At 44.0% G+C, this 18267-nt stretch overlaps 5 protein-coding genes across 6 annotated transcripts; 3 read left to right on the top strand and 2 right to left on the bottom strand.

The window, feature by feature from the left end:
• Nucleotides 1–43: 43 nt before the first annotated feature.
• On the bottom strand, nucleotides 44–1576 carry LOC116801702 (ER membrane protein complex subunit 2-like). The gene is made up of 4 exons (XM_032722810.1): nucleotides 1437–1576; nucleotides 888–1296; nucleotides 603–759; nucleotides 44–540 (listed from the first exon to the last, which is right to left on the bottom strand). Exons 1-4 carry the CDS (start codon nucleotides 1468–1470, stop codon nucleotides 292–294), a joined length of 849 nt encoding a protein of 282 aa, XP_032578701.1. The 5' UTR covers nucleotides 1471–1576; the 3' UTR covers nucleotides 44–291.
• Nucleotides 1577–1948: 372 nt separating this feature from the next.
• On the top strand, nucleotides 1949–4940 carry LOC6616815 (xylulose kinase). The gene is made up of 6 exons (XM_002041116.2): nucleotides 1949–2139; nucleotides 2554–2675; nucleotides 2970–3797; nucleotides 3851–4072; nucleotides 4269–4458; nucleotides 4518–4940. The coding sequence occupies exons 1-6, from the start codon at nucleotides 2080–2082 to the stop codon at nucleotides 4752–4754; spliced, it is 1659 nt and encodes a 552-aa protein (XP_002041152.1). The 5' UTR covers nucleotides 1949–2079; the 3' UTR covers nucleotides 4755–4940.
• On the bottom strand, nucleotides 4864–7849 carry LOC6616814 (splicing factor 3A subunit 1). The gene is made up of 7 exons (XM_002041115.2): nucleotides 7644–7849; nucleotides 7358–7522; nucleotides 7125–7296; nucleotides 5601–7063; nucleotides 5372–5544; nucleotides 5139–5309; nucleotides 4864–5082 (listed from the first exon to the last, which is right to left on the bottom strand). The coding sequence occupies exons 1-7, from the start codon at nucleotides 7750–7752 to the stop codon at nucleotides 4981–4983; spliced, it is 2355 nt and encodes a 784-aa protein (XP_002041151.1). The 5' UTR covers nucleotides 7753–7849; the 3' UTR covers nucleotides 4864–4980.
• A 545-nt stretch (nucleotides 7850–8394) lies between these two features.
• On the top strand, nucleotides 8395–12791 carry LOC6616813 (peroxidase). The gene is made up of 11 exons (XM_002041114.2): nucleotides 8395–8658; nucleotides 9726–9822; nucleotides 9988–10321; nucleotides 10383–10569; nucleotides 10752–10933; nucleotides 11001–11566; nucleotides 11693–11864; nucleotides 11921–12088; nucleotides 12161–12278; nucleotides 12335–12497; nucleotides 12656–12791. Exons 1-11 carry the CDS (start codon nucleotides 8583–8585, stop codon nucleotides 12684–12686), a joined length of 2094 nt encoding a protein of 697 aa, XP_002041150.1. The 5' UTR covers nucleotides 8395–8582; the 3' UTR covers nucleotides 12687–12791.
• A 1078-nt stretch (nucleotides 12792–13869) lies between these two features.
• Nucleotides 13870–18007, top strand: LOC6616812 (epidermal growth factor receptor kinase substrate 8). 2 transcript variants are annotated; one of them, XM_002041113.2, is made up of 7 exons: nucleotides 13870–13975; nucleotides 14972–15365; nucleotides 15423–15467; nucleotides 15528–16418; nucleotides 16900–17269; nucleotides 17357–17697; nucleotides 17766–18007. In XM_002041113.2, the coding sequence occupies exons 2-7, from the start codon at nucleotides 14973–14975 to the stop codon at nucleotides 17859–17861; spliced, it is 2136 nt and encodes a 711-aa protein (XP_002041149.1). In that variant the 5' UTR covers nucleotides 13870–13975; nucleotide 14972; the 3' UTR covers nucleotides 17862–18007. The 2 variants fall into 2 exon arrangements, with proteins under 2 accessions (XP_002041149.1, XP_032578055.1); XM_032722164.1 differs by lacking the exon at nucleotides 13870–13975 and adding an exon at nucleotides 14452–14536.
• The last annotated feature ends 260 nt before the right edge of the window (nucleotides 18008–18267 follow it).

The raw sequence follows: 18267 nt of genomic DNA, 5'->3' as shown, positions 1-18267 counted from the left end.
TAAAAACTTGAGGCCAGCCAAAAGATAAAAAGTAAGCAGTTCATTGCGTTTAATCTAAATTTATTACAGGACCTTTTTTGCCTACCTCAATAATGTAAATTATCCGGTTTCATTGCCGTCAACAATACTAGACCACCAAAAACAGTTGCTTAGACTGATTATAAAATTGTTTCTTTGATTGTTTATCTATGTAACTTGCTTTAAGAACAGAAACTGGAAATCCACTTCTGAGAATATTTGGAACCATTACATGCTGGCATCTATTGCACAAATTAGTAGTGCTTATATTGGTCAATTCGATTTGATTTCCAGGTTTCCAAAGGCAGCCTCCAAGGGTACAATCGTTTGTTTTGACAAAAGTTGTTCAAGGGCCCATTGACTTAACTTTTGCAGCTCCTTCCGCTTGGAGCTTACAGCTCGGGAATTGTCCAAATGGTTGCAGCACAGGTAAATGCCATAAAGGGCCCTCAAGTTATGCGGATTAAGCTTCAGGGCCTGCGAATAGTAAGTGCGAGCCGATTCCATATTCTCGACGCCACCCTGAAATAAAACTACTTTATCAAATGGACTTCATTAGGGGTTAGCGGGGTTATATAGCTCACCATTGTGTACCGTATTTCCGCCAAGCGCTGGTGTATTAGATGGCTATGGGGATTGTGCAGCAAAACCTCCTCCATGCAAAAAGCAGCTTTGCCAAACTCGCCCTCAGCCAGATACATGTTGCACAGCTCGTGCCATGCCTCCTGGTCAGACATAAATCTGAAGGAATATTACATATTTATGAGATTGTCGTACATGGTAAGATTAGGAGTTTTGTCTAGCAACCGGATGCCGGAAACTAATTTGGTTTCATTCTTCCAAAAATCTCCTGAACTGAGCCTTCTTACTTCTTCAGATACTCGTTGAGCTCCTTGATGGCCTCCAGGCGACGACCACGGGCCTTGAGGATGGCAATCTTGCGCTTCCTGGGCGCGGCATTTGTTTCGTCCTTAGCAATGATTGCGTCCAGGACCTCGTCAGCCTCATCGTACTGCTCCAGAGCCTCGTAGCGCATCGCTTTGAACTTCATCACGCGCAGGCTGCCTGGGAACTCGAGGGCCAGCTGCTTGGTGCACTCGGTGGCTATGTCAAAGCGAGCCGTATCCAATGCCGCGATGATCACCTGCTCCAGGATAAGATGCCGCTCGTTGCCGGTCTTGTGCACCTTGTCCTCCAGCACAGCAACCCACAGCTGGACCACCTCCTCGCTGTGGCGACCTGTCTCCTCACGCCACGTTCTGAATTGATCCCGCACATCTGGAAGGATGATCAGACGATTATGATACGGCACTTTAATTCATGGCCCATTTTTTGGGTCCACGGAAAACCGGACGATTGGGAGAAACCCACTGACGTGGTCTGCACCCGTTTGGAGCCTGGAAAGGCTTAAAACTCACCCGTCCAGCTCATCTTCTCATAATCCAGCGACATATTCACTTAGGCGGACTCAAATATCTCATCAATTTAACTTAATTTTCTAATTGTAATCTTTAACTGGCGATTTCCTTCCTGGCAAAATAAAAGTGTGGCAGCGTAATGAGCCGTTAGATTATACCAAGTAACAGTGGCGTGGTGCTGCCAACCTGCTTTTCGAATATCGTAAAGTCTAGAAATTAAGTCAAATGTAAAATGTTTAACCTTGTTAATATAATTCTAAAGTAAACTTTTTATATATAGACATGTTTTCGATATTTGCAAGGAAATACTTCTGAAATACTTTTAGGTTCTTGCAAAGGATTTTTCGATGAATTATTTTACTAAGCATTAATCTGATTTTGCCCAAACTTTGTGCATTACTTTTTCATTTTAACAGATTTCTAAAGCAAGTGCAGATTTGAAAAGCGCGCCAAAGAAAACATGAAACATTATGGTTTTTCCCCCAGCGACGGTCACACTAGCAACTCAAATAATTGTGGTACCGTCAACAAAAGTAGAGGTTCTCGTGTTCTCCGGGTATTAAAGCCGTGGAATCGGGCAGTGCCGCATGCGGTGCTGTGTTTAATTTTCCCAACTCCCAACAGATCCGGAAGCAGTTCGAACATGGGTCCGCCAAAGCAGCTGAAACGAACATTTCTTGGCTTCGACTTGAGCACGCAAAAGGTGAGAACTGGAACTGCCTACGTAGTATCTTTGCATCTGAGATGTGGAGGCGTCTCCAAACCGACCACATCTGGGCCAACTGCGTGCGAATGGTGTTACTGGAAAAGGTCAAACGGAACTCGGGAACCTGTTAGCCCTTGAAACACAAACTACTCTTATCAGTTGCGGTGACCGGGGCTCGTTTCTCGCTTATCTGCTAAAGACGCGAGCGCCAACCGATTTAACTATTATGGTTTGATTATTGAAATTCATGTTCGGAGGTATTGGCCCCCACCATTATCTTAATAGAGCCGCAATAACTTTCACAATCCCTGAATGACGCTAGCGGTGACTCCTAGTTGCCCTCTGTGTTTGATCGTTATTTTCGAGGTGTGTCTCCATATCGCTAATTGCTGCCCCACTTACTCCTCTCAGCTCAAAGCCGTCCTGCTGGGCTCCAGCTTGGAGGTGGTTGCCGCGGCGGAAGTGAAATTCGACACCGATTTGCCGGAGTTCCGGACCACCGGAGGAGCCAACGCTGGAATTATCAAAAATGAGTGAGTCTGTTTCATCACTATCCATTAATCCAATTGAAGATTTTAGTGGGATGATTGTTTTTGTAAAGCAAATAGTGTAATATATTTTACGTTTGTATATCTTGCGCTGTGGGGTATTTGTCCGATAAAACTTAGGGCCCCATTTCAGGCAGTTATAGATAAAAAAACTAAATGTAAGTTTTATTACACCAGAATGGGTCTCCATAACTTAAAGTTTTTTCAACCTTCCTATATCAGGGACCATACAATATAACCATTAAATATAAATGTGCTAACCAAACAATCTTTTTTTAGATACTTTGTACAACCAGTGATGTGGGTGAAGGCCATGGACATTGTCCTGGACCGACTGGTTATGCAGCAGGCGGATCTTAGCACCGTAGCAGCCATCAGTGGCTCCGGACAGCAGCACGGATCGCTCTACTGGTCCAAGCATGGAATCAACACGCTGCAAAACCTCGATTCCGAGAAGTTCCTTCACGCACAAATCGACGACTCCGCCTTTGTAGTTAATCGTACTCCGATTTGGATGGACGCCACCACCACCAAACAGTGCCTAGAGATGGAGATGGCTGTTGGTGGCACACTTAACATGGTGGAACTGACGGGCTCCAAGTGCTACGAACGCTTCACGGGTCCCCAAATCCGGAAGATATATCAGCAACGCTGCCACGCCTACGAAGAGGCAAGCCGAATCTCATTGGTCAGCAGTTTTATATCATCGCTATTTTTGGGCTCCGTCGCTCCAATTGACTTCAGTGATGGTTCCGGCATGAATCTGCTGGATATCCGTAAGAAGAACTGGTCCAAAGAATGCCTGAATGTGTGCGCACCCGATCTGGACAAGCGCCTGGACATTCCGGTCAGTCCGAATTCGATTTTAGGCAACGTCTCTCCGTACTTTGTGGAGCGCTTTAGTTTTTCGCCCGATTGCAAAGTGGCTGCTAGCACGGGAGACAATCCATCGGCGCTGTCTGGAATGTTGGTGGGCAGCAGTTGGCTCACCATTTCCCTGGGCACAAGTGACACCTTAATGATGAGCCTGAAGGAGCCGCTAAACTGGGAGGAGGGTCATATACTCTGCCATCCCACCGAAACGGAAGAATTCATGGGCCTTCTATGGTAAATTATTTCTTGGACATTATATCTTAGTTTATTTAAATGTCCTTTTTTAGTTTTAGAAATGCTTCGTTGGTCCGCGAGGAAATGAACAAGAAGACAACCGGCGGCAATTGGGATAAATTCAATGAGTATCTTGACTCCACGCCCCGTGGAAACTTTGGGAATATGGCCGTGCACTTTAACGACATGGAAATCATTCCCAAGGTGCAGGGTATTCTGCGATGGAATAAGGAAATGAATCCCAGTTTTCCGGACGCGGCTAGGGGTGTAATCAAGTAAGTCGGACTGAAATTTAGCTGTTTTAGGCCAGACATGAATGCAATGACTCATAATCAGTTAACAGACATCTGTAAATAGTTATTTTTAGAAATGACTTTTTACCAACGTGATCATGTTTTTGTCGTTTATACTTTTTCTTAATGCCCATTTCCCTTCTACTGAATTCTTTAAAATAATTATTTCGCTTTACAGATTCAGCTCGCCCCAAATCGAAATTCGCGCCCTAGTTGAAGGCCAGATGCTGCATCACCGCGCTGTGGCTGAAGACCTTGGGTACAAATTCGGACCCGAGACCCAAATCCTTGTCACAGGAGGCGCATCTGTTAACAAATCCATCCTGCAAACAATTGCCGATGTGTTCAATGCTCCCGTCCATATCCAGGTGAGTTTATAACAACTGTTTTGCAAGGCCAAGCAATTCAAGCAAGATATTTCTTGCAGGACGAAGGATATGAGGCCGCCCTACTGGGAGCCGCTTACCGATCCGCCTACGCTCTGTACCTTCAAGAGGCGGGGGAAGAGGGGACGCCTCTCTGTTACCGAGATTATATCCTAAGTCTGACAAGCAACAAGCTGAGCCTTGTATGCGAACCACACAAGGACAGCGAGGAAATCTACGCTCCAATGCTACTACGATATCGCGAAATGGCGCGCGTCCTGTCCAATCCCAACACATAAACTCTCCGAAAGCCCAACGTAACATTCCAGTTTATACTCCGTACATTCCCGAAATCACAAACCGATTCCTTCTTAAACGTATCCTGGAATTGACAGAACTTAAGTGCAATTAACAAATTCTGTGATTGACGATTTATTACAAATTTATGCGAAACCATATACAAATAAATTTTTATGTATGGCCCACTCCTTATTGTGTCTGGTATGCTTTTAATCTTTGATCCGCCTACTTCTTGCGTCCACCACGCTCCTTGACCTGTAAATGCACCGTGGTTCCGTTTACAAGATTGTAAAAAGCCATGGTATTGCTGTCTTTGAAGAACATTCCCTGAAAAATAAGTGACATTGAAATAATAGTTTTCGGAACATTAATTGTATTCTTACCTCATAAAATATCTTCTGCTTGGCAGGTGGCATGCCAGTTTCGTCCTGCAGCTTCGTCTTCAGATTGGCAATGGGTTCGGAAAGTGCCATGGTCACGGCTATCATTTGGCCATTAAGCTTCCACTCTGATTTGTCGGAATTGGGTACCAAAACCTGAATGGTCACAGGGCTCTGAAAAAAATATAAAATGGGTTATATACCAATAGATAGCCAGATTCCCAAATCAAACTTACCTTGTGGGTGGCAATGAACTCTGCTTCTGGAATCAGGTTGTCCTCGCTTCGAATTTTTTTAGAAGGCGGCTCCTCCTCTATTATATCAACAGGTGGAGCAGGTGCAATTTGCTGAGGAATTCCACCAGGCTGCATGTTCATGTACCCTCCACCACCAGCTCCAAACGGCGGCTCTGCAAAATAAAAACGCTTAGCCCTCGAAGCGAGTTGCACACTATTTGTTACTTACGCATCATGGTTGGACGCAGTTGCATCAGCTGCATTACCGGTTGAGGCTGCTGCGGCGGGTGATGGTGGTGCGACTGGTGAGGTGGCGCCTGCTGATGCGGTGGATGGTGATGATGAGGATTATGATGCCCGTGGTGACCACCTCCGCCGCCTTGGTGGTGCTGACTCTGGCTGGAGTGACTGTGCTGCGACTTGGTTGACGGCTGCGGCGGAGCTGAAAGCGTCGCCTTGTTTCCCACCGGTTTGGGTCCGATTTTCTCCTTCTCCTCGTCGGGCAGCAGTCCCTTGACCTTGTGGATTTGATGAATTTGTTCCTCCAGGGTGATATTTGCTCGTGCTGCTCTCGTAGCTGCCTCCACACTGGACGTGTGTCCGTCCCAGGTGACGCGATCGTCCTTCTTGGTCTCCTCTTCGCCTAGCTTCTTACCAATGACGGTCTCCTCGTCGCCTACACCAAAGATATCCGTACGACGCTCAGCCAGTTGCTTGAGACTCGCCTCGATAGCTGTGCCCGCGGCGAACACATTATCTTGATTGATTTTCTCCACAGTATGCTTGTCGCGCTGTTCCACCCAGCGTGGATCCAATAGACCGATGCGCATGTGCTCAGAGACCTTGGAAGCCGGGATCTTTTCTCCTGTAATCGGCGAGATGAGATACTCATCCGTAGGCATTGGCGCCTGCTTCGGTTGCGTTGCTTTGGGATCGTATTTCTTGACCACCACTTTGTCGTGGGTGGGCGGCAGCATTGGCGCCACAGATGGCTGCAACTTAGTGGTTGGAGTGTCCTCATCACTAGAGGCTTCGTCCATGTCTTGCACCTGGGTGTTGTCTCTCTTGGGGCCAGTCGGCTGGCCATACGACGATACGTTCTTCATTTGTATACCCACACGGTTCTCCATTTGCGAGAGCTTCAGACCGCTGTCTAATAGGTTGTTCGCCTGGGAGTCGCCCTCGTCGTCCGACTCGATCTGCATTTCTGTATCGCCCTCCTCGTCCATTAGACGCTCCTCCATTAGCACACGGGCACCTACCTCGTCGGGATTCGTTGGTGGCGGGAAGTTGCCCGATTCGAATGGCTGATAGTCCACCGTCTCCACCACCACAAAGTCGTGCCAATCGATTTGGGCATAGGCCACGCGCTCCCTTTCGATCTTCTCCTCCTCGCGGCGACGTTGTGCTTCTTGATGACGCTGCCAGTTGGCCCGATATTTAACATGCTCCAGCACCTGGTTCATGCTGCTCCTGCCCGGTGCGCTCTCGGAGCGCAGTTTGCCCAGCAAATCCTTCGGAGGTATCAGGACCTTGGTATACTGTTCCAGCAACTTGGTGAAGTACTGGAAGAGCGAGTGCTGCGGTCGCAGGAAGTCGAACTGGAAGTTACGCTGCTCCCGGCTCATAAGATTGGTCAGAAACTGTCGGCCATTACGGGCCACAAATTGAGCGGTTAGCTTCACAATGTCCCTGAAAAGATATGGAAGACAATAAGACAGCCATTGGAACTTCCCGGCGAGCGGACACTTACAAATCCAGCGCCGAAATGGAAGGCGGATCGGCTATGAACTCGAATTCAGGCGGAGGTTCCTTTGGTACGAACTGCTGCTCCACGACTTGCTTGAGAAGCTCTTGCTGGCGCTGTTGGGCGGCACTGGTCACCGCCAGCTGCTTCATGCTGGCAAGGGCAGTGATACCGGCATCTAGAAGGCGTGACGATCTCATGTATAAAAAGGAAGATGAGGGAATTGAACCAAAACATACCATTGCCCTCGCGGAACTCGTTGACCTTGTGTCTGTAGTATGCGTGGTAGGGATCTCCCCCATTCAAGAAGTTAAACTTCGGATTGCCCAGCTCATTTTGACGGATGCGCGCCTCGAATTCCGGTCCATTGCGAGCCACAAAACTGGCGGTCTTGTCAACGATATCTAATAGTTAAAGCTTTTGTAACTGAGTATGGGAAACGCTAAATGTGTATTATATTAATGTATTTTGAGTAAAAATGGTTAAAATGAGAAAAAAGTTTGTTTTCTTTTTGGTAAAGGATGCTTCTGACTTCCGGCGGCGGATAGATAATCCCAATGATTGGGCCCGACATCGACTTCGCCTGATCACTGCCAAACTGCTCCTCGTTGCCTTCCGCGTCTAAAGTTGCCATGGCTGGTGAAATCGTCCTCTTTTATTGATAAAATCGGATTGCTTTTTGAGAAACGAGAAAACGCTTGTTTAGCCGAAAATTAGAGGTGGAAGAAATAGGGATGGAACCATCGCCGACAGCGATGGTTGGTCTGTTGCCACCGCCATCGATAGTTTTCTTTCATGTTAGGGTGACTCAATAAACGAACTAGTTTCAAGCCGGAACTAGTGAACCACTGGCTCAACATATCGATAAATTTGGCGGTACATTTAAACAATCTGTCGGATAAAATATCAACTCAGGCGTTAAAAATGGCTTATAAAAGCTTTAAACCTTACATACATTTTATATAAATACGAAGATGGATGGACAAAGGCGTGGGCAGAACTGAACTCCCGGGGTGAGGTCTTTATTTGCATATTGCGTTAGTGTTGGTACGGCTTTGTACGGGTAGTTTGATTCACCAAGCCCAAACAAAAATAACATTTGTTTACGTTTGTGCGACTTTATTCATTCGCTGAGAGAGTCTGCTGCCAGCCAGATAGCCAGATGATGATGACGATTATCCAGATGATGAGGTTCCATTGTGCGTGATAACGACCCGACTCATTCTCATTCTCATCGGCTCGATTCTGTCGAGATTTGCCCCCAAACTCAGTAGTCTACGAATCGCTGAGCCGTCGACACGGTTTAATTGGACTGAAAGCGCGGATTAGGTCCGATAGAGTCGCAGTTCGGATCACTTCCTTATCACAAGCTAGCGACGTGACTTAAATCCCATTGACGTGCGGGTATTTTGTGTATCACAACCGGTGGCTGAAAAATCCGAGTTCCAGAACAAAGACACTGTAATGGGTGGAATTCAGTACATCTGCCTGCTGGCTTTCATAATAGGAGCATCATTATTGACAACAACCGATGCTAATTGTAAGTCCGCTAGCAGTATTTAAATTAAACTCTGTCTTTATAGAGACATTTTGGTGTCAAGTATCTCATGCTCATGCTAATTTCTTTTGAGAGAACACAGTAAACGTAACATCTTCTTCGTGTAGAAAAGTAGACCAAATAGATAGAAATCTATTAATTTTATAGCTTGTTATTCGGTTCATTATGATAATAAAAACTTTATATATAAATATAAATATTTAATTGATAATGTAGGAAGACATTCGCAGAGCGGAGGCTGTTCGTCTCTTAGCGATTAATTTCCACAGTCAATACGCACTATTTTGCCTATAATTATGTGCTAGTATTAAAAATATATATAAAAATGGGGAACTGTTTTATTGCTCAATGTAAAATGTACTTTCCACTTTCTGCGAGTGCTCAAGCGTTATATCATCATGAATGACTGCATTTGTTTATACCAGGTTTTTACATTTATTGTAATAAACATTTCTAAATTGTTACATTCAAAAATTCCCATTTGCATATACTTGTTGATAAAGATTTCAATAAATTCCAAAAGCTCACCCCAAGGTTCGCATACATGAGGGCTTATCGCTGAATAAGAATTCCCAATCAACAATTGTTTACTGATCGGATCCAAATAGATTTTTATACGCGTGAGAAATAATTGATGTTTATTTTTCGAGTAAGATACATAGATATTTAATTTGAATTAGCATACTGTATTCAGGTAAATTTCTCTTTAATGGGGGATTCACACTTTCAACAACAATACGACTGCTTAGAAACCATTCACAAAAGGCAATTTTTTATGATTGTATCTTCACCTTTGATATAGTACTTTTAAATGGTCTTGATTAATGTGTTGACAAGTCCTAATTTGTGGAATATTCCAGAACAATTCAATTAGACCGTAGATATAAATTATGTTTTCTTTAAACGAGCCAATTACCTTAAAGCGGCGCCTAGAATTTGAGATTCCCAAGAGAAATGATAACAATGAAAAATGAGTTTATAAATTAAACTACCCATCTGTATGAGCTTAAATTTAACCAATTCATTTCTATAATTTTATGAATCTTCAGCAAGCCGGGATGTTAATTCCGAATTAAACAGGATTCCTGCTTCGAAATGGTTGCAATATGTAGAAACGGCGTTGGACTCAGTAAATAGGCAAAAGCGGTTTGTACAACTGATTACTATGAAAACCAGTTAACTTTAATGACTTGCGTTAATAAGTTTAGGATATGACACTTTTCTGACTGTAATTCGAACTTGTTGCGCGACTTATATTTCCGTATTCGGATTTAAATTTAATGTAACTTGTATTACTGAATTATTTTTCAGGCTGGAGGACAATCTATTAGGTTCCGATATCACTGTTAAGAACGGCAGCCTCTCGCACGCTCAACTCCTGGATACTTTGCCAAGCCTAGCTTCGAAGAAGGACAATAAGCTTGCCCTGAAGATCCTTAAGTCCAGCTTGCTCGTTTTAAACAGCGAATGTCTGCCTAATAATATCGACGGAGACCAGTGCCGCAGTTATCTGGAGCAAAAACCACTTCCGGTGGGCAGTAGTTTGCGAACCGAGTGTGAAAATTCGCTCAAGGGAAACCAGGAGGGTCACCATGCCTTCAGGAGGCTACTCGGGAGTAGCCACTATAGGAACGGTTTCTACGAGGTGCGTTCCGCCCAGAAAAACAGAATGTATATGAATTAAATGGTTTATATGGTATTTTCAGATGTTTCCCAATGTCGGAAGACGCGAAACAGTACCGGCTGCGTGGTCCATTAGTAAGGATCTGTATGAGCCCGACCACATTCAGACCTCCAAACAACAAACCCTCGAAAGCAACTCCAATTTGGCCCTCCCTCAGTGGGCGCAGTTTGTGGAGCATGATCTTAGCAAGCCGGTGTCGCAATCAATGAGTGAGTTTCATATGATGACCTCTTCCCTTCGTACTTAAATAATAAATTAAATACCAAAGTATATTAATTATTTAAAACATCCTAAAATAAAGTGCTCTGGGTGTAGATAAATACTCCATTTTGATGTGAATTTATAATTATATTGTTAAAAAAGTTTCAATTAACGATTTCTCCGTTCCCAGGCAATGGAGCACCGATAGAGTGCTGCAGCCGTGACCAGATCAACCTTCAGCCGCGTCACCACCACCCGGCATGTGCTCCGATTCTGTACAAGCCCGGTGGGAAATACGACGTGCCCAGCTGCCTTAACTATGTGAGAAGTGCTCTGGCCGTGGCTGATTGCAATTTCGGTGGCGCCGAGCAGGTGAGAAGAATTCAATTGTAAAAACCACGTAAAAATATCACTTATTGCATACTTTTTTTATATGTAGCTCAACCAGGCCACTGGGTCCTTGGATCTGTCGCAACTCTACGGTTTCACCGCAGCGGCGGAGAGAAAGTTGCGTGTTCTCGAGGGCGGTTTGTTGAGGTCAACTCCACGCGGAGAATTCGACAACGCCCTACTGCCCATTGCCACCGACACGGAGGGACCTTCGTTCTGCGCCAGAGAAACGATTGGGGATGGGACCTGCTTTGCAGCCGGAGATTCGCGGGTGAATAGCAGTCCGTTCTCCATACTGATCTACACGATCTTCATGCGCAATCACAACAAAGTGGCTGCCGAGCTGAAGCATAGGAATCCCCGGTGGAGCGATGAAAAGCTCTTCCAAGCTGCCAAGGCGGTCAATGTGGACATATATCGGCGAGTGGTGATTGAGGAGTGGCTGCCAGAGGTGCTCGGCCAGAAGATGGCCAGTGAGATTAGGAGGAAGCAGCCTAATCGTGCTTTGGAGGTCTCCAATGAGTTTGCGGTGGCTGCCATTCGATTTTACTTCTCTATGCTGCCCAATGAGCTCCTAAATCTGACCAAGGATAACGTAGTCTACGGAACTGAAAAGTAAGTGACATAATCTGAGGTAGAATGAATGAAGAAATTTGTTTCCATATGAATTTTATATTTCTCTTGCTGAAAAAAAGATAAATTGTTACCTTGAACTTTTAATCACTTGTAACTTCTTTACAGAAACAACGAATATGTGTTTATTAGCAAGGAGCTACCAACTAAAAACCTTTTTGAGCTCAAGGAAGAAATCTACAAGCCACAATTGCAGTACACTTCCCAAAAGTTGAATAACATCCTTGAGAGTTTGCTCAATCAGGAGACCATGAAGATGGACGCTGCCTACTCCGGTGGTGTAAGCCAAATGATTTTAATATTTTATAGCTTCAAAATTCATTTTTTAACTGACAGGTCGTCTGGCACAAGGACACCAAGCCAACCCATGCCGATATTTTCGCCTTCGACATCCAAAGAGGCAGAGATCATGGTCTGCTTCCATATCATCGGTACTTGGAATCGTGCGTGCTGTCCAGACCCGTAGAAAGCTGGAAAGATTTTGAGCACTTTATTCCCAGTGATGTAGGTCTTCTATTTATTTATCATTTATATTATTTATTTATTAATATATTTGCAAAATATGCATTCAACAAGGTCTTGGATAAGCTGAAAACAATCTACGCCAGTTGGGCTGATGTGGACCTCATTGTAGGTGGTATTTCTGAGAATCCTGTCCACGGATGCGTCGGCCCCACCTTCAACTGCATTATCTGTATGAGTTATCCTGCTATAAAATGTGAATCTTTCACTCAATTCCTTTTCTTATAGCTGAGCAATTCGTACATGTTCTGCAACAAAACCAGCAAAAAGCTGTCCAAAAACACTCTGAACTGCTGGAGCAATATCGCCACTTCAATGGAACCAAGCTCCTTTGCCTGAGTTCCGGCCTTTCAGCTGTTCCTCAGAATATCTTCCAGTTGCCATCGGCCAGGTTAGTATTGGAAAGAAATCATAATAGATCACCTGTCACCCGCTTGAGTCACAGTCCGTACACAATTTGATATTATATTGAGTACTGGAGTGATAAGCTCGGCAACCAAAATTATCTACAACCTTAATGATTGTTTTTTCTTTCGTGTTTCCTTACAGAAATCAAATGGTCTCATGTGAAGACGTCTAGAGGGTGACAAAACAACGCCGCTCACATTTGGGAATGTTTCCAAACCAAAAAAAAAAAAAGAATTATAAGAGCCAAAACTCATTAAATACCTCAATAACATCTTGATTCTTATTATCTTATTGCTATATTGGTTGTTAACTATACGTTTTGTCTTAGGGAACATCGAATTACAGGTAGATTGGTTAGTATTCCTGTATCATCGTGTCTACATAGATATGAATTACAGATCGATTGTCTGGTTGACACTTTTGATAACTCTCAATTCAGAAGCGGATCGTTAAAGTCACGCAATATCACTATACTCAAAGTTGTTGCAGAAAGTGTTGCGGCCAGTGCGGTACGTGTATTTCCATTTTGAACAATTCCCATTTTCAAATGTAATGAGGGTCGCTTTTTTCTGTTATTACGTGAAATAGTGGCCAAACGTCATTAAACGGCAAGAATGTCACAATTGGCTCCAATAAAAGTTATTGGCCAATAAACGAATAAAATAGTTGCTTCAGACCCAAAGGAGGATTGCTTTAAAGCTCTTCATTTATGATTAAGGGCTTTCTTAATTTAGGAATGATTCATAGACAACATACATAACTTGGATATGATAATAGTATAAGATATAAAATAATTTGTATGTAGATTTAAATTTTAATTGATCGAAATTATGCGCACACGTCGTGACATAAGTAATATTGATTTCCGTTTGTGGAAAATAGTCATACGACTGTTTTTAATGATTTCTGTAAACATAAAAACAATCATAGAGATATAAAAACGTATACTTAAGTATTATTCCAATAAAACTTTCACTTTTTTGCCAATCAACTCGATTTTTAATAAGCTATTTAAGAAATGTGTTAATGGAACTTAAAGAAATTCCTAGTACTTACTATCTTTAATTGAAAGCAAGATTTGTTGTTGGCAACAGGGTCAACTGCTGACCATTTCATACGATACCAATGTGGGCCGATATCAAAATCAAGGCCCAAAGGTAGCAGACTCTCTCATAAGGAATGGTATTTGTATTTGTATTTGTTGCTCTGCTTCCAGATAAGATTGAAAAAGTGCCTATGAGCACCAAGAGATAAGGCACACTTTTGCTTTTGCGATAACGCACCATCGCAATTTCAGGCAATCAATTAATGAGCCAGCTGATATCGCCGATTCCCATTCCCTTTGGGCCAGCCAACTTCAGTTAGTTGGAGTTGGAATTCGATTCGCAGCGGGTCGAGAGTTGTAGATCGGGTCGAAAAGAGCAAATAAATAAATAAAGAGCACATTGGGCAGCAGACAAGGTAACCAATCCATCGGTTCTTCTAAGCCCCTAAATCAAGATACCAAAGATATGGCCCAGACATCTGTATCTTACGATCTGATGTCATGCCAGTGAAAGCAATAAATAAATCTCGAATCACGGCGGTAAATAATTGACCCACAATCACGGCCTAAAAATACGCGATTAACTCTTATATTCGAGTCCTTATGTAATAAGCTGCCATTAACGATTGCTTCATGAGCGAAGAATTTCCTGGCTTGTGATAACTGCAAAAAAGAAATAAAATAACGCCAGCAAACTGAAAAAGCAAGGCAACCGCAAACACAGTGCCAATTGCGTTTATCTAATCGGACAGGTAGCTACCACACAGGTGAAAGAGGTACTCTCCTATGTACATATGTACCTATGTACTTCCAAATGGTATGGTATACAAAGGTATCTAATGGCAGCTATCTATCTGATTCGCATTGCCCATTGGGAATCAATAGTTTACCAGAACGCTTTGATTCCACACCGCCAGAATGGTCAAAGCAGGCAATAGGACCCTGAAATACTTCCGACCCATTTCGGTCAAGTATGGGTAAATATCTGGAATGACAGACAGAAGACTATCTCACAGATTGGCGCATTGCTATTGTCTATCATTTTTCACTTAAAGTGTCATTTGGAATCATTCGGTGTTTTACTGTTTATGTTAGCATAACATTGAAGTCCTGTATCTGCATCTATAGTGTAAAAGATGCAGAACAAGAGATACAATTCTTTACTATTGAACTATTAAAAATTAACTTATTTTCCGTGTATTAAAAAGTGTAAGAGCAACTATTACTCATCGGCAATTACCGTTCTGTCATGCATTAGTTGCAATGTAGTGTTATCAACAAAACAAAACAAAAAAAAAAGAAGGGCGAAGAACTGCGCAGTTCATATTCTATGTGCACTTTACATGGAAACCACCATTAAATGATAAAAAAAAACGATAGTTATTTTAAATGCCCATTTGCCTATTTCTCAGGATGCCACAAAACGGCTACGAAAATGGAGTCCCTGGCGGGAATCAGGCAAATGGGCACTACGACGAGGTCAAGCCCACCTATGCCCTGGAGCACTTGGCCACCTTTAAGCTGAAGAACGAGGCTGAGGTCAAGCAGCCGAAGGAGAAGATGAAGCTTCTGGTCGAACTGGAAAAGACCGGAGGCATTTGGCCGCACAAGATGTTCATGAGCTTCAATGGACAGTGGCTGGTGATGCTGGACAGTGAGATGAAGGAGATTGAGAATTTTCCGGGTAGCCTGATCACGGAGCCCACGGCTTTTATAAGCGAGCATCCGCAGGAGTCATTCAACAATATCCTCATCTTCTCAGTGCCCGGAATCTCACTGGGCAATACCGAAATGCACATCTTCCAGGTGAGCAGTTCAGATTTTTCAGCACCTAGAGATCTGTAATAATTAGATCAATCTTAGGTGGCCGATGTCAGTTCCGTGCTCTTGGTTGAGGATCTAAAGACGGTGAGTTGCATTATGAATAGTTCTCCGATCTTTATAATCCCAAATCCTCGGTTTTTTCAGCTAAGCAAGGGAACCCCTGTGACAGTGGATCGCAACAAGACGCCCATCCTGCTGCCCAAGCCGGAGAGGCCCCAGAACCAGCAGGCCAAGGATCAGTATGGAATAGCAGCTGCTGTGGCCGGAATAGCAGCCGAGAAGAATGTCATAGACAAGGAGCAGACCGAAAGGGATGTCCAGGTCATAAACCACTGCTTCGAGGACATCGAGCGATTCATGGCGCGTCTTCATTATGCCGCCGAGGCGCTCAATGAGCTAAAATTGCGCAAGGAGCAGCATAATCCTCACGGTGAGGGACTTCTGGTCCTGAGATCGCGACCCCCAATCGAGAGCGAGTTCCATGACATCCTGGCCAAGGTGAAACTTGCCCTGATATACTCCGTTCGGCTGCAGAACCAATTCACCAAGCCAGCCGATCCGGTGCACAACGTCTTCATATCGCTTAAGTCCATCGTCACGGTTTGCAACGATATCTATGTGGATGCGGGTTTGCCGCAGGCGGTGGTTAATCCCCTCCTGCGCCGTGAGACCATTGCCTTCCTCAACGGCACCCTCGACTCCAATGAGAAGCAGCTGTGGCAGAGCCTCGGTCCCAACTGGACGATTCCCAAGGATCAGTTCAAGGATCACAAGAGCTCCTATCACCCGATCTTCTACGACGATTGGTCTCCCGATTGGGTGGTCGATGAGGAGGTGCCGTACCTGGCTCCTGCTCTCAAGAAGAGCACAACACCTTCGCCAGTGCCGGTTCCCATGCCACCGAGTCCAGGTCTAGGAAATCGCACCTGGTTGAGTAGATTGGAGAGCCGAAACGTCAAGATCGCCGAGGTTACCTTCAATAAGTCGGCCACCAACGATAAGGAACTAAAGGTTACGAAGGGAGAGTATTTGGAGGTACGTAACTAATAACAATCAAAAAGGGTTTTAATGTCAATTCGACTTAGCATTTTAAATCGTTCGCTGACGTACGTATGTACTATATGTAAGAGGCAATTATTTCGGGATGCAAATTGAATCACTTGAAATCTTTTACTTTTATATTAATCTTTTGTTTTGGAATGTTACTGATACAACAAAGCTTTAGATAAGTGTTGGTTGTGTAGATAGGAAAATTCTTTGGCGGTAATTTATATGATTCAATAATTTTAAATTCAGGCACTTACCCGAATATTGTAGTTGAGATGTCTTACCAATGAGAGGTCAGTAACACTATCTCAAACAAAAACTTAGAATGCAATTACTAAACATTGATTATATTTTTCATTGTATACACTATACATGGTACCAATCTTATCGAATCCCCAATTACGCGATCTTAGCTCCCTATCAACACGATAACAGACCTTATAATAACTATCACTCGTCTGATTCCAAGATTATCGATGACTCCCGCAACTGGTGGAAGGCCCGTAACTCGTACGGAAACATTGGCTACGTGCCGCACACAGTGCTCACGCCGTACAACTTTGAGCCCGGAGTAAATGGCCGGGACACGGAGTCGCTGGTCTCGATGGCTTTGACGGAGAACGGCGGCGAGGAGGTTAATCCTCCGCTGTACCGCAACACAATGGCCATGTATACCGCTCCCGTGGAGCAGACGGCGGCCAATGGCAAGGCCATGCAGCGCACCTTCTCGATGCCCAACGTGCCCGTTCCACCACCGATGCCTCCACCGAGCGACAGCCAGACGCCCACGCCCAGTGGCACACTCAAACGCAACATGGCGGCGGCAGGAGCACTTGCAGGTGGGTACATTAGTAAATAAAAAGAATAATTTAATATAATAATATAATGATTTTTGTACTTATCTACTTATCTCATTCTCTTACCAGCCATGCGAGCCCGCAATGATTGCGAGGCAGATGACCAGCTCTACTACATGCAGGGCGACGTGCACGACGAACTGCGTCTACTGCAGCAGCAGCGAGAGCGGCGCAAGGATCTCGAGATCCTTAAGACGCCGGAAATCTTCATCACACAGAACTCAAAGCCAAGCGAGGTGGAGGAGTGGCTGCGGGGCAAGGGATTCTCAGACATCATTATCAAGCGATTGCACACGCTATCCGGCGAGGAGATCTTCGCCCTATCACCGCACACCATCGAAAGTTACTTTGGCCGGCGGGAGAGTCGCCGCCTCATTTCCCAGATCGTGCTGCAAAAGAACTTCTGCGAGGTGGGTTCTTGGACATATCCTCACCTTATCTAATTTAATCGAATCCATTCCAATATCCAATTCTGCAGTACAAAACCATTCGATCATCGGAGCTTTCGGCCAAACTGGCACGTGCTCGCCAAAAGGCCGATCAGTCCAATGGCAATCCCAACGAGGTCTTCTAAGACTCCCAGTATCCCGAGTTGTATAGCCGGAGACCAGAGAGACAATAATGCTTCAGATGCCATTAATTTATTTATGTGTAATAATCCTTCATTTATGTTAAACAGTGTTCATACGTATATTAAAAAAAAGAAAAGACAAAAATGGATTCGATTTTTATGGCTTTAGTGTTAACAAATAATTATAAGTGTAATATATATACTTAATTTAAACACAAATATTTATGAAGTAAAGAAATCCTATGATTTCCTGTCTAGAAACTTAACTTCCCTAAACTCAAAAGTGCTGTGGCATGATTATGATAATTAGACAAGAATATGTTTATTATTACAGGAAACTTTGAGAACTGGTTATGGAACAGTCCTAATGCAATGCTTATTGGTTAACCCAGATACCTTATATGTCGAA

This window comes from Drosophila sechellia, chromosome 3R (assembly GCF_004382195.2).
Source record: "Drosophila sechellia strain sech25 chromosome 3R, ASM438219v1, whole genome shotgun sequence".
In the NCBI taxonomy this organism is placed as follows: Eukaryota; Metazoa; Arthropoda; class Insecta; order Diptera; family Drosophilidae; genus Drosophila; species Drosophila sechellia.
This window is presented reverse-complemented; position numbering and strand designations above follow the sequence as displayed.